The following is a 23,931-nucleotide window of genomic DNA, read 5'->3' as shown; positions in this document are numbered from 1 at the left end:
AGCGAATGCCATGCCTACCTAGAACTTCAAAGTGTGATCGTATTTGGAAGCGGTGTCACTAAGAGATAATTAAGGTCATCTTTGATTAGTGGTGGCCTTGTAAGAGGCAAATTTAAAAACAGAGAGGACACCACTGTGTAAGCACAAAGACACACAAGGGCTTGATGTCTGACAGACTCAGAAACCGGAGTAACACGTGGTTTGGGGCATGGGCTCCTAGCATCCAGACTCCAGGAAAAAAGCAGATGATGGTTTCCTCCCAGTGACTCCAGTTGGTACCAATTCACCTTGACTCTAGCATCCAGAATAGTGAGAGCCACCTTGCTGGTAGTGCCTGATTGAGGCACTGTGTTACTGTAGCCTCAGGCAATGAAGGTGGACAACCTGGCGCAGAGGTGGCCTATGGGAAAGAAGGAAGACCAAGCGAGCAGGAGAAGTGTTGGACTGTCAACCTTATAAGATCTTTTTGTTTAAAATACGAACTCAGAGCACCTTTACGAGATCGCAAAGGAAAACCAAACAAAAACTGAAACCCAGAGGTCTTGACTACCAAATCTTATCAGGTTTCACAAACATAAATCGCCAAGGCAAGCCAAACTGGTTTCCACTTGAACCTTCTCAGCAGTTGTTCTGTTAATGAACTTGTCCCTTAACTCCAAGCTTCACCCAGCTACCCTACTAAGACCAGCAAAGAACTGCAGCCTACGGCCAGGAAAAGCAGATGAAGGAAATTGCCAGGAGGTCACTTCTGTCTGGCTTCCTTTGTGAAAGAATCTGAGATCTCCACAGAAATCCTGCCTTTAGGATGCTACGGGGGCTGTCAAGGAACTACGCACTTTCCAAAGATAACACACGTACTAAAAAGCAATGGATGCGCAAGATCATTACAGTCAAGTCTGCAACCTCCCAAGGGGCTTGGTATATTACTTCCCCACCCCCCATACTTCCAGTAATTGCTGGAGGGTGAAACTGTAGTCAAGACATAGTCCTTCTGTGACTTTTGAGAGTGCAAGAAAATGATGGTCAATACGTGACCAACAAATGTGAAGGTGTCTACAATTTGCTACATATTGTGTCCTAAATAAAGAATTTCAAAGCACAAAATTTTACATTCCTTATTTGTTTTGGAATTTTCTCAGTCATACATAGAAGATACACATGAGCACAGGTGCCACAGTTCCTGATAAAATTAATCACGCTAAAGCCCAAACCGCTGGGCAATGTCAGCAGTGGCATTGTTCTTAAACAGAGTCGCAAGAGAGTCATTAGATACAAAATTATTTTATCACAATGCCATTCAAAATACAGTATTCATTAGTTTAAATGAAACTTTTTTTTTCTTTTTTTGAAAGTCAGGGCATTATTACATAGCCCCGTCTAGCCTGAAACTTAATCCTGCCATCTCTTTCTCCCAGGTGCTGGAATTATAGGCATCTAGCTAAACTTATTTCTAATCTGCACTCAAAATAAACCTTTATATGTTCAGGGTAGACTATGCAATTCTATTTGCCTCTGCCAGACTTCTTGTCTTTCATTTTTCTCTTCATTGTTAGCTTTGCATCACGAATGACCAATGGCAACAGAAGGCAAATGTCAGCATGGTGTGCTCACATCATGACAGCACTTTGCTGGCTGGAACACCAGAACTCTTCTCATAAAATGTCACTCAGTTCCCAAGAAGGGCCAGCTCCCAACACAAACAAACCCTGGAAATTTCTCTCAGTAGTCTACAGTGCATTACGGAGTATATTTTTCTGAGACTGAGGATTCTTGAAAAGCTAGTTGCTATAAAACCAGCAGCCATCATTTCCCCACTGAGGCCGACAATGGGTCTCTTAGCTCAAAGGGAAATTGTTGAGGAGCAACCTCAACAGTTTCAGATTCTATGTACACTTCTACCACCACAACCTCATTTTCTACAGGAAATTTCGGGCAGAAATAAAACCAACAGGACTAACTGAATTCATCACATGCCTCCCAAGTAGCTGTTTTACTACTGAGCAAGGATCTCGAGTACTCTGGCATCCGGCCAAAGCACTTTGCAAACCATTTTGTTCATATACTTTCATTGACCCCAGTAGGAAGGCATGCATTCACAGATAGAGCCAGCTCTCTCAAGCATGGTACCTTATTCTGCTCACACACATATTGTATCCTCAGGGTGTCCATTGCTCTGATCATGGCTTGCATGGCGGTGAAAATGTTTTGGTAAACCAGCTTCGTGAAGCCCTTCCGATCTTCATCACTGTAGCCAGACCCGTGGATTATCCTCATTTGCTTGATAAACGTGCTTTTTCCACTTTCCCCGGTTCCTAAGAGAAAAACAATGAGTGAAGAGCAGGTAGCAGACTCAAAAAGGAACCCTGGCAGCATTACGCCACATCGTGGGTAGCAGGTTGGCAGGAGGGGCTTGGAAAGAGTATACCAGAAACCCATGAGACAGTGCATCCTGAATCCCAGGAAATGTCCTCCCAACCTTCTTTCCTTGAACCTTTGAAATAAGATTCTTGTGCCTGACCATCTTGAACCTGAAGGCTTTACTAATGTGACAGTGACAGAGCCAACTCACTGTGCAAGAAGGATTTGAACAGCAAAACTCTTGGAGAAGAGGATAAGTAGCTTGTCAACATTTACTTGAACTTGTGCAATGAAGCATCATTCATAGTTGTGCCAAGTGTCCTTGTGATTGCTGCTGTTCTTGTTCTAGTCTCTATTTCAGGGGGTCTCCAAAACTCTTACCACTAGCCTGTGGCACCAGCAAGCATATGTCACTGAACTATCCCATTGGTCTTTAATGTACAGAGAAGTCCAGACATGACACACAGGAAACAGGATGCCAAAATTCTGTCTTTCTCTCAGAGATTCTGCTAAAAATGCAGTAAAAATATTTATACAATGAAGCTCAATATGTCTAATATTGTCTGTGATGAATGGAATCAATTATACGAGATATGCATGGTTGACTTACAAGTATTGCTTTGCAAGTTTTATTAACAGTTTGGTTGTTAATAAGGTTTCCAGCTAAGATGAAGGAGACACTATCTCAGAACTAAAATTACTCACACTATTATCCTTTAAATAAATGTACTTTACACAGTGAAAATTACTTTTATAATTTACTATAAAATGAGAAAAAGTTGTCTAATAGTGTTTCTGTCATAAGAAAATCTTATGTGAAAAATATCAATTAAAACAACAGAAATTTTGCTATAACCAAGGCCAAACACTATTTTCACGAAATGATTGTGACTCTCTATAGTAATTCACTTTCCAGTATCTCAACAGAACATCCATATTGTACATATGCCATCAAAAATCCATCAGCTCTGGCCTGTTATTGAGTCTTAGTCATATAAATACTATGTTGTACTTTTTACTTTTTTAATATTTTACTTGTAGAGAATGTGTCTTCCAGAGTAGGAGGCTAGAATACATAATAGTTACTGACTTGATTAAAATTTTAAACTTCTATTACAAACTTTACCATAGACCCTTACCAGGGCCCTGAAAACTCTAAGAATAAGGTCTATAGCAAATGCCCAAGTGAGAAAAAACTTTTTAAAAAGATTTTCCTGGTAAGATTCTTCTTAAGACTTTTTTTTTAAAAGCAGCTTATTTACTTATTTAACATATACATACATACATACACCACACACACACACACACACACACACACATTTGAGCGGTCTATCTGCATGTACACCTATACACCAGAAGAGGGCATCAGATCTCAGTAAAGATGGTTATGAGCCACCATATGCTGGGTATTGAACTCAGGACCTCTGGAAGAGCAGACAGTGCTCTTAACCTCTGAGCCATCTCTCCAGCCCCCATTCTTAAGACATTTTGATTTTGTCAAAACACATACCTGCCTTCTTGTTTGTTTCTTGGTTAAACTCACACTCACAATGTGTTCCCTTAACCTCAAGAAGACAGACAAAGGTAGACAAGATGGCCTGGTGGTTTGGCCTACCACCCTTAGCAGCCTTCTTCAAAGGCACTTTCTTCTACACTCCAGCCATTCTGGCTTGCTCTCATCTTGATCCTCCTTGGGCGATTCACACAGGCTTACTCCTCGCCCTGGTCTTTACTCTTGGCCTGCCTGGCTATCCTGACCAGGTCAAGTTCCATATTCAGGGAATGGCCCTACCCATAGTTATGATGGATCTTCTCACCTTGATTAAATTCATCAAGATATTATCACAAACTAGCCTTAATCTAGAAAAGTGGTTCTCAACCTTCCTAATGCTATAGCCCTGATGTTGTAGTGACCTCCAAACCTAAAATTATTTTCTTTGTTACTTCATAATTGTAATTTTGCTACTGTAATAAATCACAATGTAAATATCTGATATGCAGAATATCTGATATGTGACAGGATTGTTAGACCTCCCAAAGGGGTTGTGACCCACAGGTTGAGAACCGCTGACCTAGACGCTCTTACAGGTATGCCTGAAGACCTGTCTCCTCAGTATCAAGCTGGTAACTAACACTAACCATTACACTAATGCTGGCTTTCTTTGTGGCCGGTTTGGTACCATCAATAAATATCGAGCAGTGCTTGACATCAGGTGTTTTCCTCAGTCACTCTCCACCTACTTCTTTGAGTCAGGGTCTCTCATGGAACCTGTGACTCCTGGAATCAGGTAGGCCAGTAAATTCCAGAGATCCCACCTGCCCCTACCTTCCCAGCTCTGAGAGCACAGCCATGTGCCACCAAGCTGCCTTTTGCATGGATGCTGGAGATCCGAATTCGGGTCTTTACACCTACACAGCAAGCACTGTGTTGACTCAGTCACCAACCCAGGTCCCTTCTTAATTATCTTTCAACTGTACGGTTCGGTCATGCTGAATAATTCAGTGCTGTGCAATCATTGTCAGAACTCTTTTAATCTCACAAAACCGAACCCCACACCCAGCCTTGATAAACACTCTTCGTTTCTGCTTTGTCAGTCTGACTACTCTTGGCACCTGGTCTACACGCAGTTATACGACCTTTATTCTCTTGTGCCTGACTTATTTCAGTTAGCATCCTCAAGCTGTGTCCATGTTACAGCACACCCAGCAGTCATTTCCTGAATAGTATTTTTCTGAATTTTTCAAATAAAAGATATATTTTAAAAATCTACCAGGTTGCACCTACCTACACTACCCAACACACAGGAACATAGAACATGCCAATTCTCTGTGCCCCACCCTGTGTTCCATGTGTTTCAAACGACTCCAACCACGTAAGTAAGCAAAGAAAGGCCCGAGCAGGAGTCTTGCTGTGATAGAATAGTTCTAAGATTAAATAGAAAGGGATGAAGAGGTGGCTCAGAGGTTAAGCACACTGACTGCACTTCCAAAAGTCCTGAGTTCAATTCCTAGCAACCACATGACTTACAACCATCCATAACGAGATCTGATGCCCTTTTTCTGGCCTGCAGGTATGTATTCAGGCAAAACACTGTATATGTAATAAATAAATCTTTAAAAAATTTAATAGTAAAAGTAATTAAAATAACACTTAAAATACTCTTTAAATCTTTGGTTTCAAATAACACACACACAGAGATAGGTTGGAGGCAAAGAAGAGATCGAGGAGGGTGAACGATACTAACCACTAAAGGCCACGATCAAAAAAACAAACCATTTGGGGAGGAGGCGCCTTCTTGCTCTCATGAAAGCTGCCACACAACCCAGCTGTCGCCCTCTTTTTGCAGAAGAGAAACTGGGAATCACAGCGATTGCACAAGGTTGTTCAAGTTTGCGCAGCCTGTTAGTGTAGGCCTGCACGTGAGTCCAGGTCAGCACCTGCACGTGCTCTTCGCGTGCCAGCTGCGCACTTCCTACCTGGATGGAGATTACAACCGGAAAGGCTTGACCTCCAGCCTGCAGAACTGTGCTGCCTGGGGGATGGCTCCCCCCGCAGGGGACAGCAGGCAGAAGGGGGTGAAATACCATCACCCTTTTCACAATGGCAGCTGCGACAGGTGAAGGGACTGGTGAGCCCAAGCCAGGGGTCCGAGCTGGCCCCATTTACCTGCTCCAAAACAGAAATTCCACAAACGGATTTTGAGCATACATTTGTTCATTTATTCAGGGAAAAGTAAAATGGACACCTAAAGGCATGATTCTGGGGATGAAAACTATTAGTGGTTTTTACGGGGTAGTTTTTAATTTTTAATACCCTTTAGTCAGTTACTTTCTAAAACATGGTTTTGGACCCATGCTGCTAGGCTAATTGTCTCTGTCCAGAATGAGCCTGCTGGGGCTCCTCCTGTGAATGGAAAACAGAAGGAACCCTCAGTTCACAGCATATTTTTAGTCCAAATAGGAGCCAAGCATTTTGACTGGAAAGTGAATTTTGGTGTTAGATAGTAGGGATCCCTTTAGGGATGATGAGGGCTCCATTCCCGGAGGCTTTCCAGCCAGACTCGGCATGCAGCAACACAGAAATGAAGAATGATTCATTTATAAATCCAGTTTTCAATACAAATATTGAGACCTCTCCATTTGGTTTCCATTTCTCCACTTTCACATTTGAAAATAAAAGCCAGTGATGGCTATCAAGTACAGTCTTAGGCCATTCAATGGCATCCTAGTCAGCAAAGGAATGCCATTGTATACAATGAGGGTCATATATGGCCGACCGTGTCAAATATCCATGTACACGATTGGCTCAAATATTACACTGGAACTGAGAATTCCCATCATGCTGTCTTGTCACTTAACATTTAAGGTTGAGGTATGCCCAGGTCCACAAACACCACTGCGTATAACTGCCTGCAGCATTCGGGACAGAGATATGTCACATAGATTTGCAATCTCTACCCACAGCCTAAACACGAAGAGGCTGGATCATCTAGGTGTGTGTAAGTATAGTCTGCTGCGTTTGCACACTGATGAAGTTGCCTAACGTGCTTTTCAGAACATATGACCATCATCAAGTTAGGCGTGTCTGCACTTTTCAGTTCTTATCAGCGTCGAGGGCCTGCTTGTGTGAGCTGCACACTGATCACCCTCATCTCCCTCAACTGCCTTCCATAATGAAGTCAATGGACAACAGCTAGCCAAACACTCGGACTCCCTGCTAACTGCGGGTGAGGGTCATGGGCCTCTGGCCTTGCAGGGCTGGGGCCTCTCCTACAACAGTCTTCTTGACTCTACTGTCGGGTAGTGTCTTCTAAGCCTTACTCACGTGTCATTTGGGCATCTCCATACGACACACCTGTGTGATTGCCTAATGGTTTACTTTAATCTGTTGTCCAAATAAATTTGTTATGAGATATGGAAAACCTATATCGTGCATAACAATCAAATTAAATATAACAAAACATAGGACTCTGCAATATTCTGACAGTTATACGGGTGTAGCATCTTGTAAACCACAACAAAGGATGGGCCTTTGTAGGTGAAATTATCCTTCTATTTCTCCGTGATTCTCTCCTGATCTCCCTTCTCTCTCTAGAGGCCTCTGAAATTCCACCCAGGAATCTCATCCAGATACAAAACAGCAAACATGGAAGGGGGCCATCAGAACCTATCTGCACACTAAGACTCTACACTTCTGGGATTGAGAAAGCAATACAAGGTTAAAGTTTTAATTTAATTTCAAATAATGCAGAAAAGCTCATTGTGGGGGTAGGAGAGGGGCAAAAACATTGCTTGTAGGAGCCAGGAAGAAATAGAGGCCAAAGAAAAAGAAATCCTTTGAGAGGCAGACAAAAGATACCTAAACAGAAAACTAATTGTTCTAAAAATTACCCAGAATCCAGAAAGACTGGCTCCCTGGGGGCTAAGGCAAGGAGCTAATCAGGCAGTGGGCTAACGCATTTCCTGACCATGCATCCTTCACCTCCCAGAAGCCAGTGCTCTCAGCTCAGGGTTAGAGCAGACACTATGGAGACAGTAAAACATAACTCACAAAAATGAAGGCCGATGGGGATGTCACCTAACTTATGTGACCAACAGGCTAAAGGGAGGCAAACATGTCTGAATGATCACTAAACAGAGAGTCTCATTTGGGCTCTCTATGAGCAGGGGCCTTATTTCTCTTGACAGAGGACACACTAGTGACCTAACATCTACTTGTGGATGGATATTTGTACATTACAGACCTTCACGAGGATTCCCTTTTGGAGTGCAGTAAGGAGGGGGTTGCCTGGCATGGTATGACCTGTTAGAGATGCAAAGCCAACTCTCCCATGCCAGGTGCCTGCTGAGCGGCTTTCTGAGGAAGACCTGCTGCCAGACACACTGTGGGGCTCAGGTTCTGCGTCAAGTCCCTTGCGGAGTCCAGATGAAGAAACTCAGAAGCTGCCTCTTGCAGTGTTTAAGCTGCAGCCACTCACCTGCAGAGGCCTGCCCAGAGGACAGCGCTGTAACTTTGTTTGCTCCACTCCGGCTTGGGCTGACCATGGGCAGTGGAAGTTTCTGCAGCTGCATGGTCTGCTGGCCTGGAGCTTGTCATTCAGCAGATAGGGGTTTCTGAGGAAAGCTGGCAAATTCTGGGAAAAGCCAAAGAATTCCCCAAGTGCACAGCGGAAGCCGGGGGACAGAGGACTCAGCAAAGTGCAGGTTCTTTGCCCCGCCTCCAATAACAGTCACCGGCCTCGGTAAGAGCCTGGGAATATGCATTTGTGAGCAGTAGTCTAAAAGGTTCTTGTGGGCTGGATGGAAAGGCTGCTGCAGGCGCTTCTGAAGGGAGTTTCTGATAGAATCCACTTGGGGCAGAAATGCTGCAGCTGCTTCAAGATGTGCAGCTTAATCAATGGCTTTTTCTACCAAGTTCCAATTTCATGTCTTCTTGAATAAACACCCCTGGGCCCCAGGCTCTAGTCTTCCTTTTTCAGGAAGCAATAAGACTCACTTATTTAACTCTGCCCAAGCCTCATGTCGCCATCAAAGTCATGGCACCTTCCCTAGCTTCTTTTTTCACAAACATAGCCTCCAAAAAGCTTGATAACCTTAGTTCATTCCTTAGGGTCCACACAGTGGAAGAAGTGCTCTGACTCCTTCAAGTTGTCATCTGACTCCCCCCAACACACACAATGTCCTAGGAACAGTGACAAACACACACACACACACACACACACACACACACACACACAGTGCCACATGCACACCTCCACAAAATAAGCAAACCTGCAATAAGAAATGTAAGAGACCCCCCCCCATGATACATGTAGACTTTTTTCCTATTGTTAGTCCCCAAACACTACCATGTAGCAACTAAGTAACAGTCCCATCTTATTAGGCACCACTGGGAACACAGAGGTGAGCTAAGGCACGTGAGAGCACCGCAGGTTATATACACAACCAGCACCAACTGACGACTAGGAACAACTGGGAAGCAGTTCCTCAACTGACGTCAGGGGCAACCACACGACCCTTTGTGTCAGCACAGAGATCATCTCGATTATGGTGCCCTTTCAAATTCAGAGTATCTGTGAGAAGTTCTTCTTTTTTAAGATTGAAAAAAAAAAAAAACCGTGTGTAAGTTCTTGGCTGCATGAATGTCTTTGCATTACATGTGTTTATGAAGGTCGGAAGGGGGCCTCAGACCCTCTGGGACAGGAATGGGGGATGGTTCTTGTGAGGCGCCACGTGGGTGTTGGGTCCTCAGCAAGAGCAGCAAATGCTCTCAACTGCTGAGCTGTCTACCCAGCTCTCTTGCTTCTAGAGCAAACAAAACTAAAGGGCCACACTGGTTATCTTTTCCTCGCAAGGACTTTTTGAATTCTTAGTTCTTAAATCTAAGGTGCAGAAAACAGCGCACTTTCCACATTTGCTATCAATACACTTAAGAGTTCAAATATAGAGAAACATTGAAAACAGTTTTCATTTTGAATTAAGTTGAGCTATTTACTTATATGATCAAATCCTCATAACGTTATAAAGGTGGGATGCACTGAAAATTCAATAGAAGCAGTTATCTCGGTATTATTTTATATCAGGAAATGCTTGGTACTGGTTTAGATTTATTTCCTGGATGCAAGTGCATGATCCAGAGATGTTGTGACATGTAAGCATTAATTCTTCTGTGAAAAGCTGCTCTCTGGCACAGCCCTGTAACCTCAGTGTTCAAGAAGCTTTCACAGGAGCATTGTAAATCTGAGGCCAGCCTGGGCTACACAGTAAAGTCCTAGGCCTCTGTATCATCCTGTCACCACCCCACCTCACCCCACCCCCAAGAATAAAAGAAAAAGCTATACAATTTAGCTTACTCTGTGTCAATTGCTCATTTATAAGATCCTGGGAAAGTAATACAATACTTGTTTGCAACAAAACTCTGTTTGGAGCCTTCTCTAGACCTCTATTAATTATCCCTAGAAATGAGTAAGTCAGATCAATGTCAAGGAGAATCCTGTCCTGGTATGTTTTATGGCTAACAGATAAAACAGCAGAGAGTCCATTCACTCCCCTCATTCCTCTCGTAAGAAAGATCCTGGGTTCATCTTCTGCTGACTGAGGCTGCCTCATGGTTGATTTATGAAAAGGGCAAACATGTGGATTTTCACAAGTGGTTTTAGAACCTTCCACAGATCACTGCTGCTTCTGAGAATAAGCACGCATGCGTGCGCGCGCTCTCTCTCTCTCTTTTTCTCTCTCTCTCTTAGAGTAACATTCACTGAGAAGTCCTAACATCAGGGCACTGGCAGGCTCCAGCCTGTGGAAGCTGCTGGGGGTACTTTAACACCAGAATGGCTGACTATGAGAGAGCATGCATTCAGACCTGCCCTGACAGGTCATAACCACTCCAAAGTTGGACATTTGCTCACTTTGAGAGTGGAGGAAAGGTACGACAAGAGCATCAAGGAAAAAACAGGAGCCTTAAAAGTGGGAGAGAAATGATATCCCTGAGTCCACAGGGCTGTAGGCAAGGAGATGAAGGAACCATTTTGAAATATGTTCAAGCATAGATAGTCAGGGAAGCCATAGTCCTTTATCCCAGCATAAATTCAAACTGAACAGACTAAATGCTAGTTAATCAAACCCTGGTACCTGCTGCTAGTATAACTAAACAGGAGGTAGTGCTAACAGCAAAAATGCGAGACTCCCGATATGGCAGGCTTAGAGAAATACAGTATTCCGTCATCTACCTTGGGAAGGGGAAAAAAAAAAAACATTAAAGTTCCCCTTGGAGCTCTGGAAAAGTATGAAACAATTTTATTCAGACTGACAACTATACAAACAGGCACAGAATTTTCATTCTGCCATTGTAACCACAGACGTAGATTTACCTTTGAAGCGTTTAGCATAGAATGAACAGCTGAGAAACAGCAATGTGGTACTACTGGAAAGAGCACACACTGTGTGACGCATGGGCCTTGCCAGCTTTGGGTTTATCTGCTCTATAGGCTATTGACACCCTCACCAACTCATCCATCTCATCTTACAACGGTATAGCACTGCTTGTCACAAATGCTCTCAGACTCCTCAAAGACACGTATTCTCATCTCCCTGTCACTTCCGTACCTTTATGTCATATGCCTTCTCGGTTCATGAAGAAAACACCTGAGAATTATTCAACATTCCTCTAGTCAATATCCAGAGAGCTCCTTAAATATATCTATTTTTACAAACAATCTAAAGCTTTGTACCATCTTCGATGATTAATTTTGGTTAGCATCCTGACTTGGTTGAGTAAGTCCTGGAAAATAGGTACCAAGATGTAGGGTTGCTTAAATATACTGGATGGTGTGAAAAAGTGTGTTTGTGGGAGGAAGATGGAAGTATAGAAGAATGGGATAGGAAAAGACTAGAAAGTTAAAAGTTAAGCAAAGGTGGATGATTCTGGTGTTAGCTCGGTGTGTCGATGGAGATTCAGTTGGTAAAAAGCCATCCTGACAAAGTTTTAGATGAAAATGAGGAACCTACTAGCAACTGGTCTAGTTGTACAATTAGCTCATTCTGTGTCCGCATGGCAGTGGTTCTGGCGAGGTTCTGTCCTTTCCCTGGGTCTTATAGGAAACTATGGTTAAAGGCAACAGACTGATCTGACAGGCTGAATAGATCCAGGATACTGTGTGGCTTTCCCTAGAAGTTTTTCTCTTCCGTTTTTTATATCATATAATACAGTTACATCATTCCACTCCCCCTCCCCCTTCCCATTCTTCCCTCACCAGATGCTTCTAGCCAAATTAGCAAAGAGAATTTAGGCAAAGACAACAGAGAACAAAACCTTGAAAAATTCACAGCTTGAGCTAAAGAAGCATCATGAAAGAGGGGGAAGAAGAAACCCAAGAGCCAGGGGATGGGGGAAAACTTGCAGCAAAAAATATCTTCCCGACATGACATTGCCATTGCACTCAGGAACTCACCGCAGCTGCAAGTCTCTGCATAAGAACAGCAACATTTTGTTGTGAGTGGCAGAGGTGCCCTGAAGCCCTCCCCCACCCTGAGGGATTACTGGGAGAGAGTGGTTGCAAGGCTAGGGGTGTCCTTTTCTTCAGCGGTGTAATTCACAGGCTGTTCAGCAAAGCAAAGTGTATAGAGATGCATCCAGGACATTGCGCTTACTAAAGAGGTCTGCACCACGGGAAAGAAGCTGCGTTTTTTACATTGGTACGATAGAAAACGGTGCATCTCTGAAATCGGGGGGAGCCATTACAAGCTCATGGGTCTCAAAATGATAGCTTGTTTCAGAGGCCTCCCCTTGAGGGAAGAACCCAGGCGGTCACTGTGCTCGCATGTAAGGACCCGGGAAAACAAGAATGTTAAACCCTCGGGGTTTTCTCTTCAAAAGGAGATGTCTGCCTCTTTCCCACCTGGAAACCTAGGAATGGATGTAGTTAATAAACAGCCTGGTGACCCGTGCTATCTATCTGTAGGCCCAGGCCACATCTGAAACCCCCAGACTATTGTGTTTGTTTATCCCAGACTCTTCTACCAATAAAACCCAGACTGCTTCTCAGTCAATAAACCCGTTCTTAGGGGAATCGTCTCCTGTACTTGACACCAGCCTAGGTAACTTCCGCACTCTTTGTAGGGCCAGGCCAGCCCTGACTCCCACTGATTACTATGTTTGTCTCCTTCATTCTCCCTAGACCCATATCTTGAGCATTGTTTTTGAGTCAACAGTTCCATCTTTACGGAAGAGGACATGCATGCTTTGTAAAGAGTTTCGATGTAAATATGTCTAAAGCTTTGTTGTACACACGTGATTGGGTTATTATCAGAAAACCTTTTCCCAAAATTATGCTGTGCTTAAACATGGCTAAAACCAACCCCGGGGTCAGACTCCAGAAGTTTAAGCCAATACCGCTAAGTTGTGTTGAAACAGTCTCTTCTTGCCTTATGTAGATGATTACCCTGATGTGTGCAGAGACCCCACATACTGAGGTACCCTTCATGCCTCCAAATACCTTAAGATTAATTTCCTGCTCTTTAGCCATCAGGACACTTAGATATCACTAAAGCCATGGTTCACATGAGTCCAGGAACAGCTTGCGCTGGCGCCACTGTTGACATGATTCTGGTTTTGCAGGCATGCACAGTTGAGTTCTGATATCATAGAGGCCTCCAATGAGAGTTCAAAAGAAGGGCGGGGGTGGGTGCTGATTATGTGTGGCAGTTATTAGGGTTGGTGCGAGCAGGCCCTGACAGGGCAATGTATGGAGCTAAGACCATAAAGCTGGAAGTAAAAGAGAGGCCCTAGAAAGAGCAAATATGTTTTGCTCGTCAGAGAAAGCTCTAGGTAGAGAGCAGAGCCAGCCTCAGAGAATGGGTTAGTGAGCAAGGTTGTAGGGAAGGGATGCTCAGGCCACATCAGACTACAGTGTATAGACATGGAGTCAAGGGATGTGATGCTCCGGTACTATCAAAGCTAGCCAGCTCTGAGAAAGTTTCCGGGTGGCCTCCATCTTGATTTCTGCACATCTTGCAACTGTCTTCAGCTGTCTTCAGCAGCAGACTCTTATCTTCTAGTCCTAGGAAGTGACCAAGAGGAATAATAGCAGGAGCCTGTATAAGTTTTGCCTGATAGGTTTGGTGGTGATATTTTATCACAGCAACAGGAAAAGAAACGAAGACAGCTGCTAGCTGTGTCAATTATCTATCCACCAGGCTCCTAAAGGTGGGGGCAGGGCACGTTTCCACTCAAACTCAAACTGATGTAGCTCAAAAGGCTCCCAAACATATAAAAGAAATTCTATTGTTATAGGGATTAAGGTCTTTGTTCTCCCCATCTCCATCATTTGGTGGAATTCCTCCACCATAGCAACAAGAAGTACAAGGAAGCAGAAGCAGAGAAGAATGGTCTGGGGAGTCTTACTTTCGCTCCATCCCTATGATACAAACATGTCCTCATGGCCCCCGCCCTTGGAAAGTCGAAGAAATATGATATAGTATAATGACGATGACAAGGCAATCGCTTTGAGGTTGACAGTGTTTTGTTGAAGCTACAGGTCATATGCGTATTACAGACTTTGGTTCTTTTTTTTAATTTTTTATTTTAATATTCTAGTATAGCCTTAGAGAAGCTACTTAAACTCTTTGGAGCCTGGCTTTGACATTAATTAAGAGTGTATAACACCATTAAGTCAGCAGTTATTGTGAGGATTAAAATCACATCTCACTGTAGAAATAAGTGTGTGAATACACACCAGTTATAATGATTGGTAATGATGGAAGGTGGCAATGGAGATAGAGAAGGCAGCGTCTTCGGTTGAGAGAGACACTGCCCTTAGGAGGCAAAGTTACAAGCAGGAATTATAGTCTTTAGGGTTAGTAACTTAGTGATATTTTTAATAACAATGAAATTTGAAAAATGATCATAAGCTGTTGTAACAAAGGGCCAGCCAGTGGCTTAAAATAATGGCAATTTGTTCTCACAGCCAGAGACGACTCCCTGCTTCTCCCTCAGCTCTAGCGTGTCTAACAATGCTCGGTACTGGGCTTGTGGCCACTATCCAGTCACCGTTTCTGTGTGTCTATACTCACATCTCACAGCTCTCTTAGGCAGGGACACGGCCATCTTTGATTTAAGGTCAATCAATTCTACTCTAAGTGGCCCATCATTTATCACAGTCACAAAGATCTCATTTCCAAAGAAGGTCACATTTACAGGTTCTAAATTCATCATCAATTCAAAGAGTATAGTCCTATAGAACCCTCTAGAGTGCCTGTTTCACACTAATGCACTTGCTGGCTGAAGTAATTATTAGTCATGGTAGGATTTTTTTTTTTAAATTTAATTTTATTTATATATTTATTTGTTACAATTTATTCACTTTGTATCTCTGCTGCAGCCCTCTCCCTCATCTCCTCCCAGTCCCTCCCCCTTCCTTCCTCTTCTTCCCTGTGCCCTTTCCCCAATCCTCTTCCCTCTGACCCTAGTCTATCAGGTCTCAGCAGGGCTGACTGCACTGCCTTCCTCTGTCGCCTGGCAGGGCTACACCCCCTCAGGGGATCAGAGAGCTGGCCACTGAGTTCATGTCAGAGACCATAGTGTAATTTTTTTTTTTTTTTACAGAAGTGGAAAGAGTAATAGGGATCCCTACACATTTTATAAGTGTGCTAAACTAAAAAAAAAAAAAAAAAAAAAAAAAAATTTCTTTGAGAATTTCATACAATATATTTTGATCACTCTTCCAACGGCTCCTCCAAGACCCACTCCCACCTCCCTAATCCCTTAACTTTATGCTTTCTTCTTTTTTAAACAACCAAATGACTTAAAATTGTTCTGGCCATATCACATACGTTTGGGTGTGGGGCCATGCACTGGGGCATAGAAACAGATGCCATCGCATTTAAGGAAAGCAACTCTCCTTCCCCCAGAAGTCAGCAAGTGCCCCTAGTTTTTAGCGGCCGGGGCTCACGCACCCCTTCTCTTTCCATTGTAGCCAACCTTTCTGCCCCCCATCATGAAAAGGAGAGGGAATCTGATGTGTCTTTTGCTAGCATGCTAAACAATTGTCTCCTGAACTCTTCCTCTCACTTTTTTTTTTTTTTTTAGACAGTCTCACTATGTAGACCACACTAGTCTCAAACTCATACAGATCCACCTGTTCCTCCCTCCCAAAACTGGGATGCAAGATACGGACCACCAGGCCCAGCTATACTTAATTTCTAGATGAAGATTTTTCTTAGCTGAATTACTTAAGGGATAAAGGTGAGCCAGCATCGGGTTTTGGATAAGCATCAGCACAATGTAATGGTGCCAGTTTAATTTCTTTACCAGCGATCCAAGTTTGGACTCGGGATCCAATTTCCATTTAATTTGGTGGGAACATCATTCAGCTCTCTTAATTTGAAAGCCTTTTATTAAGACATACATTCTCCTGCTCAGCCCATATTCCCCCAAACCTGTCCTTTGCCTCTGCCGTCTTGCGAGCTTATTCACACGTGTGGAGCTGCTGTAGCCCGGACAGCATTTAAGCTTTCCAGCCATGGCTTCCATGCTTCCTGACACCCCAGGGACCTGAAACCAGCCGCCTTCCACAGCTACAACTACAAGGTTGCTTCAATTCACCCTCAACTCCCTTGACAACTATCGGGACAACCGTTCTCCCTTAGCTATCACTGGTTTTGACAATCTTCTCATCTCAGCTTCCATCTTCCCCACAACTAGAGTAAAAACAGCTTAATGGCTGAAAAGTTTCAGAGCCACAGCAGCCTGTGGACGCTCTTGTATGCCAGGGTTTGTTCCAGCACCTCTCTCGTAGTTAGGCAAGAAAGCTCGGATTCCGAGTGTCTGCTTATGGTCCTCTTTCATCTTCTCCGCACTCAAAGGAAGAGGATACAGAGAGCCAATGTGAATATGCAGAGTTCATACCATCTCCTCAGCTTCCAGCCTTGCTGTCAAGGTGCTCAGGGCTCGGGGATTTCTCTATCCAAAAACCCTGAGCCTGTTAATGGGGCTTTTCCAGGCCCTTCCCTAACCTGAGAAAAATATGCCACTGGGGTCCACTTCCATAGGCCTGAAGGGAAGACAACAGACAGATGTCTGTGGGTGGGTGTGGCCTGAGCTTGGATGTGCTAGGCAAAGCACGTATAAAGTCCTCTGCTCTGGGGGTTGGAAGGGCTAGTGAGGACACCAGCCGGGGCTCACATCCACTCTCCTCCAGCTCCTGCGAGTGCCTGATATGCACTCAAGCTGAAGAGATAAGAAGCAAGAGCCAAATTCATTCTCTTCCAACTTTTATCCAGGACATGTTTCCTCTGGGTACATTCTGGTGTGGATGTACTCAGCAATTAAAGAATGGTACACTAAAAACAGATAAAATCTTCATCTTTCAGCCCAGATGCTTAAGACCTGAGACGTTGCAAGCGTGTAAACACGGTACCCATTGTTAGTTAGATGCACTACAATTATTCTGAGGCCGCTAGTATTTCTGGACCACCTAAAATACCCAGGATAATCAAGAACGATGTCATGTGGCTTTCTATAGAACAATGTTCACCATGAAATAACCATTGTCTAGCTTCCAAATACAAGATGCGATGGTGATCTGTCTGTTACCCCACTGATCGCCAAGGTAGATTCGGCTGATCTGGCTGGCGAGGCAGATGTCGTGTCCCCTTCCTTTCTCCCTGCCCCACGCACGTCCCCCTGCACATTCCTTCCAAAGCTCTGTGCTCGATGGAAACGGACAACCTTCTTCAAACAGAAGAGGGCCAGTCTTAGGCCAAGGGTGTATAAGTAGCTGCACTCTCCTACTAGAACCTCCAAACAAGCTCTCAAGGTCCAAATACATTGCTACAAAGTTTGACAACACTAAATAAAAGTATATGTACACTATCTTGAATGTAGCTATTTCATCAGTGTATCTTATGTCCTATAATTGAAAGATCATGTCCACATTGAAATCCAAACGGAACCAAATGCAAGACTTTGGCAGGATTCTTCCAAGGTCAAATTGTCTTCAGGAGAAACAAGATGATTTACAGGTTTTAATGGACAGAATAAAATGCTTTTCCACCATTAGCTTTATACAGCTGGTATGGTTTTGGGGGGCTTCTGTTTGCTTGTATTGTTTTGTTTGTTATACAAGGTTTCAAAAGTAAGACTTGAGATTTCACCTGGAGGATGATGCTGATGTCAGTTCAGTTTCTATTTTCAGCCATATGTGGATAAAAAATTGGGTTCTGCCTATCCAAAAGGGGAGGATTTCCAAGCACTCTGCCTGCTCTCTCCTGCCTCCCCATCTTCCAGACATGTACGCTGCTCTTTTTTTGTCTTTGATTTAAAGGGGAAAAAAAACTCAGTCTCTTCGTTAAGTTAGCTAAGAAGATTTCAGCATGCCCCATTCAGAATGTATGTGTCTACAAATCAGTAAACTAATCAGTAGTCCTTGTCCTGCCACAAGGGTTGATCGCCAGCTGCTAGCTAGTCTTGGGCTGTCTCTCTCTCTTCATTCTTCTTCAAAATCTGAATTGTTTTGGGATTATCTTAAAGGACCTGATCTCTACTTGTGAACTAATTTTTTTTTAGTAACTAAAACTCTTCCTTGTAGATAAGCAGGACCTTAACTTTTCTCATGTGGATTGTGATACCCAGTGAACCCCAGGCTGGCCTAGACTCCCCGTGTCCACCCAGCTCTCAATGAAGTACCTCTGGGGCAGGCACTAAACTCAGTAAGAGACTAGAGCGTGAGGGATCATGCCATGTGCACAGCTTCTCAGTCACCCACTCTGAGTGGCCCTGAGTCATCAGGCCAACAGACTCTGAAGTTGCTGCCCGCTGAGACTAGAGTTTTCTCCTGGGACCTTCCCCTTTCCCTGAAGCCCGGTCAGTTATCCTGTGAGCCATGATCCAATGTGAAAACAGTTCCTGAGAAATGGTGGGTCAAAATCCCTAAGCTACATCAGGAAGCTAGCAATTCTCACGTGTTGCTCAGATAAACTTCAAAAGTGTTTGTCATTAATAAAATAATGAAACCCCAATCATTAGTGTAGCAAGACCATGCAGGAGACAGAGTAAAGAGAAAAGCTCACACAGGAAATGTGTGTGCCCGGTACTATGTTGTTAGATTCAGTAAGGACCATTTCAGTGCACTGGGACTAGATCTTAGTCATACACAGGGGAAAAGAAACCCAGGCCTATATGGCATATAAAAACAAACTCCAAATCAAGGGCTGATATACAAAAAATATTAATGATCAACAGCCTTCAAGAGCTTAAGATGAATATTTGGTTAGCACTATATTGGGGGTGAATCGTGTTACTTTAACATAAACATGTAAAATTCACCACGAAAACAAAAAGGCCATATTAGAGAACTTTATCATAGTGGGATATAAGCATCCTACTCCAATCTGTTCACATAAGAAGAGTTTATCACCCCAGGATCAAGTTTTTTATTTTAACATACTTGAGTTATGTGCTCTTGTTTTGGTTTTTAAATTTATTATATTATTTTTACATATGGCTCTCTGTCTGCATGTACATCTGTGTACCATGTACATACAGTGCCCATGGAGGTTGGAAGAGGGCACTACTTGGATACCCTAGACCTGGAGTTATAGACAGTTGTGAGCTGCCATGTGAGTGCTGGGAATTGAACCCAAGTCTCTGGAAGAAGACCCACTGTTCTTTTTTATTTTTTTTTTTATTTTATTTTATTTTATCAGTTACATTTTATTAACTCTGTATCCCAGCCATGTCCTGATCCCTCATTCCCTCCCAGTCCCTCCCTCCCTCCCTCCCTCATCTCCTCCGTGCCCCTTTCCAAGTCCACTGATGGGGGGACCTCCTCCCCATTCATCTGATCCTGTTTTATCAGGTATCTTCAGGACTGGCTGCAAAGCCCTCCTCTGTGGCCTAACAGGACTGCTCCTCCCTTCGGGGGTGGGGAGACCAAAGAGCCAGTCATTGAGTTCCTGTTAGAAGTAGTCCCTGTTCCCCTCACTTTGGGAAACCAATTGGTTACTGAGCTACCACAGGCTACATCTGAGTGGAGGTTCTAGGTTATATCCATACATGGTCCTTGGTTGAATGTCAGTCTCAGAAAAGACCCTGTGCCCAGATATATTTGGTCCTTGTGGAGCTCCTATCCTTTCCCCATCAGACTAACTCCCCTTCTTTCTTATGATTCCCTGTACTCTGCCAAGGGTTTGGTCATGAGTCTTTGCTTTGAAAACACTGCTAGTTAGAGTCTTTCAGATGCGCTCAGTAGACTCCTGTCATACGTTCAATGCACATCCCATCTGTCTTTCTAAACGAGGATTGATCATCTTACCCCATGTCCGCTCAATTGATTATCTTTTTAGGTGTATAAATTTCATTATGTTTATCATATCTTATAGGTCTATATAAGTGAGTATATCCCATGTTTGTCTTTCTCCTTCTGGGATATTTCACTCAAAATGATCTTTTCTAGATCCCACCATTTGCCTGCAAATTTCATGATTTCCTCCTTTTTGATTGCCGAGTAGTATTCCATTGTATAAAAATACCACAATTTCTGTACCCATTCCACCGTTGATGGACATCTGGGTTGTTTCCAGGTTCTGGCTATTACAAATAGAGCTGCTATAAACATGGTTGAGCAAGTGTCCTTTTTGTGTACTTGAACAAACTTTGGGTATATACCTAGCAGTGGTATAGCTGACCCACTGTTCTTAACCACTGAGCCATCTCTCCAGTTCCTTTTCTTTTTCTTTAAAAAATGCAAACATGGAGCCAGTGAGATGATTCAGTAGTAGTAGGGGATGTGTCATTAGTCCTGATGACCTGGGTTCTATCCCTGGAATCCACATGGTTGATGGAGAAAACTGAAGACCACAAATTGTTCTGTTTTCTCTATTCAAATGCTCTTTTGTTTTTCTTTGTAGTTTTTTAGATGTTTGAAAAGACACTTTCTTCTACATCCTCCCCCATGTACACATATACACACACATAATAAAATTAAAAAAAATTTTTAAATAAATACAAATGGTCCCTAACCCAGAAACTATCTCCAATTGAGCTATTCTCCAGTTGATAATGTTGGTGGATATCGGGGGGGAAAAATGGTACTTTCATTCATTGCTCTTGAGGGAAAAATAAGTCAGGTGCACTGAAGAGAATTTAGTAAAAAAAAAAAAATTACAATAAAATGGCACATTCCAGATACCTACAGTTTGGAGAACAAGTGAGGCACTATGAATGAGGAAGGGACCTTCCAAAGGAAGACACTCAGAATACAGTGATGTAAAGGAGGAAAAGGGAATAATGAAACAGGAGGGATTAAATGGGGGTGGGAGTGGCTGGGCCAGGGAGAGGGAGAAATATGGAGAGTGAAAACACTAAAGGCCTTTTGAAAACACCATATAGAAACCTACCACTCTAGATGCTTCCTAAAATAAATGTGCGTGTGTGTGTGTGTGTGTGTGTGTGTGTAGTTATCCTATAATGGGGGGTTAATACCCAATTAGACACCACACTATCAGAAAAAGAAAACAAACAAACAAACAAACAAACAGTACCAGAAATGGGTTACCTTTTTTTTGAGCTGTTGCCCAATGGAGAGGTGCCTAGACCTCCGAACATTACAGATTATTGCTGGTGCTCATGATTACCCTCCAGAACTTGATGTAAGACAATATTGATTAAGATGCCACATACTTGGCTCATAAAACACTTAAAAAATCAATATAGTATCCATCTAGAAACTTCATCCTTGCTAATTTTCATACTGCTGGAAGGTGCTGTACGCCCGACAAAAAGAAAAGTAATCACCAGTCTCACCGACCTGTGAACCCAGTGTGCTACAACTGGCCTGACAAGCTATGCCCACTGGTGCAACAGTGGTGTGAATTCTATGAGAGTAACCAACCACTTTCTGACCTGAGGCTTATGCTATTAAATGGAACCCAAACTTGGCATTGTTAATGGAGCCAGAAATCTGTAGTTGATAGGTTCTCTGCTAGGGCCGGTGACCTATTATTATTATTATTATTATTATTATTATTGGCTAAATAGATGTATAATTAAAATGAGTTCTAATGACTTATTACTATACTCAAACAGCAGTGTATCTCCTGACCCCCTTCAGAGAAGCTTGTTCTTGCAGTAGATCACAATGGATATGGAAACCCTAAGTGGTCAATATGCTGAAAACAGAAGACTGGAGGGTGCTCAGGCCTAAATGAGATCCCTGTATCACACCCTTTGTCCCCACGGCTCAAATATCTTCAGGGAAGATAAGATCCAGAGGTGGTAGATAATTTCAAGAAAATGGTATTTTCAAACATCAAATGGTGTTACGCATATCAAGTCAGGGATGGTGATAGCACGTGTGAGACCTGTGCAAGTTCAAGGCAGACAAAAGGGGAGGTGGGCATGAAGCCTCACCACTAACTGAGATTCTAACGATATTTCATAGTTGCTGCAAAAAAAAAAGTCAGTTTTCTTCAGTGACGTCATCCCCGGTAGGGTACTTGAACAACATAAATTGTGCTCAGTAGGTTTAAAAGAATAAGAGAACTTGGAGTTGAGTGCATCGGGAAGTGAAGATGTGTGAATATGAATATGATAAAAATACATTCTATGAATTCTCAAAGAATTAATTAAAAATAGAAGAAAAAGCCACATTCCAGGAGAGTTATTATGTCATGCTATAAAATTACTCATTTTTAGAAGGAAAAGTGAGTTATGGCTATATAAAAGAATGGTTGGAGGTCAGTAATAAAATATTTAGAAGTTAAGTTTAAACTTCAAGAGTCTGTTGAAAATATAACCCCCACCGAAAAACATTCTCTCCCCCAATCAGTCCAATCAAAGCTTGAACATTGCTTTTTATCTCACCAGTGAATCATACAAACCTTTTTTAAATTGTGATTATCAAATATGTTTTTAAAGGCAATCACCTTCTTGTAGCCCTTCATTTCGCGGTGAGCCACAGCCGGATAGACATTAGCCATGGGAGATTAGACATTTGGGAGCCTCAAATGCAGCTATCCCACAAGGCCTGCAGTGCTTGGCTACATCAGATGAATGCACAAATGAGAAAGGAAAATGGGGAAGACGAGAGAGTAAAACAGGAATAAAAAGATTAGGGGAAGGGAAGAAAGAAGAGAGGGATTTTAGTCACATTTTTAAGGACAGCATCGAAATAGTCCTTCAAGACTACTTTGCTCCATCTCTTCATTTGCCCATAAACTCAGAAAAGAACTTGACTTTCCCAAGGCTTTGGCATCTCCAAGAATTACATCCCAGGACCCCAGGCCTGTATTTTCCACATGCCAACAAAGCACAACCCCCAGGAGGGCGGTGGCTAGGGCATGGCTGGCTGTGCTCAACAAAGCAGGGGCAGCCCAGACAAAATATGAGCGAGACACGGCATTGCTCTCAAGCAGCTCATCGTGCGTAGAAGGCTTGACATGTTATTGACCACAACGTGGGTTCAATGAAATGAGAGAGACAGGGGGAGTTAGAGGGAAAGGACCGCCAGCCCTTCTAGACAGGTGATGCAATGACAGAGGGCCACTGGCGTCCATGTCCTGATGCTTTCATGAATGCAGAAGTGTAGGTTCCAAAAGAAGAGCATAGCTTGCCAGCAGACATGTGGGAAAGGCAGTGCCCATACTGGGGATAAGTGTCCATACTTGAGGGTAAGCATGTGTGTTCAGGCTAAGTGCAAGCTTATACTGGGGAAACACTAAAGTGAAAAGAGTGATTGATCCAACAGAATCAATTTCCTTGGCCATTTCTTACTATCAGATTTGTACAAAACCAAAAAAAAAAAAAATCCATTAAGAAACAATAGCGTCTGTGTGCATTACGCCCACATCACTTAGTGTTGTGGTGGTACACAAAAGATCCTTCCAGTCTCTTTCTCTGGGGGCTTGGTCATGGCTTAAGAGTTCACATTTTTTTAGGATCAGCTTTCAAACCATTGAACCAAACTTGCAAATGGAAAATGCTCCAAAGACACCCTTGTTTGTGTGTGCACTCCTGAGCTAAGTAAGAAGATTGTTCTCATCATCTCTACCCAGTGAGCCACACCCCTGGCTGCCATA

General features: G+C 43.1%; 1 protein-coding gene across 2 annotated transcripts in view; it reads right to left on the bottom strand.

The window, feature by feature from the left end:
• Positions 1-23,931, bottom strand: part of Gna14 (G protein subunit alpha 14) — a 153,473-nt gene that overhangs the window by 58,761 nt on the left and 70,781 nt on the right. For both annotated transcript variants that reach the window (XM_060387217.1, XM_060387211.1), the window contains exon 2: positions 2,128-2,312. In XM_060387217.1, coding sequence (XP_060243200.1) covers positions 2,128-2,274 — 147 coding nt within the window. In that variant the 5' untranslated portion in view covers positions 2,275-2,312. The remainder of the gene's footprint in view (positions 1-2,127; positions 2,313-23,931) is intronic.

This window comes from Meriones unguiculatus, chromosome 1 (genome assembly GCF_030254825.1).
Source record: "Meriones unguiculatus strain TT.TT164.6M chromosome 1, Bangor_MerUng_6.1, whole genome shotgun sequence".
In the NCBI taxonomy this organism is placed as follows: Eukaryota; Metazoa; Chordata; class Mammalia; order Rodentia; family Muridae; genus Meriones; species Meriones unguiculatus.
Note: the sequence above shows the minus strand (reverse complement) of the source record. Positions and strands in the feature narration are given on the sequence as shown.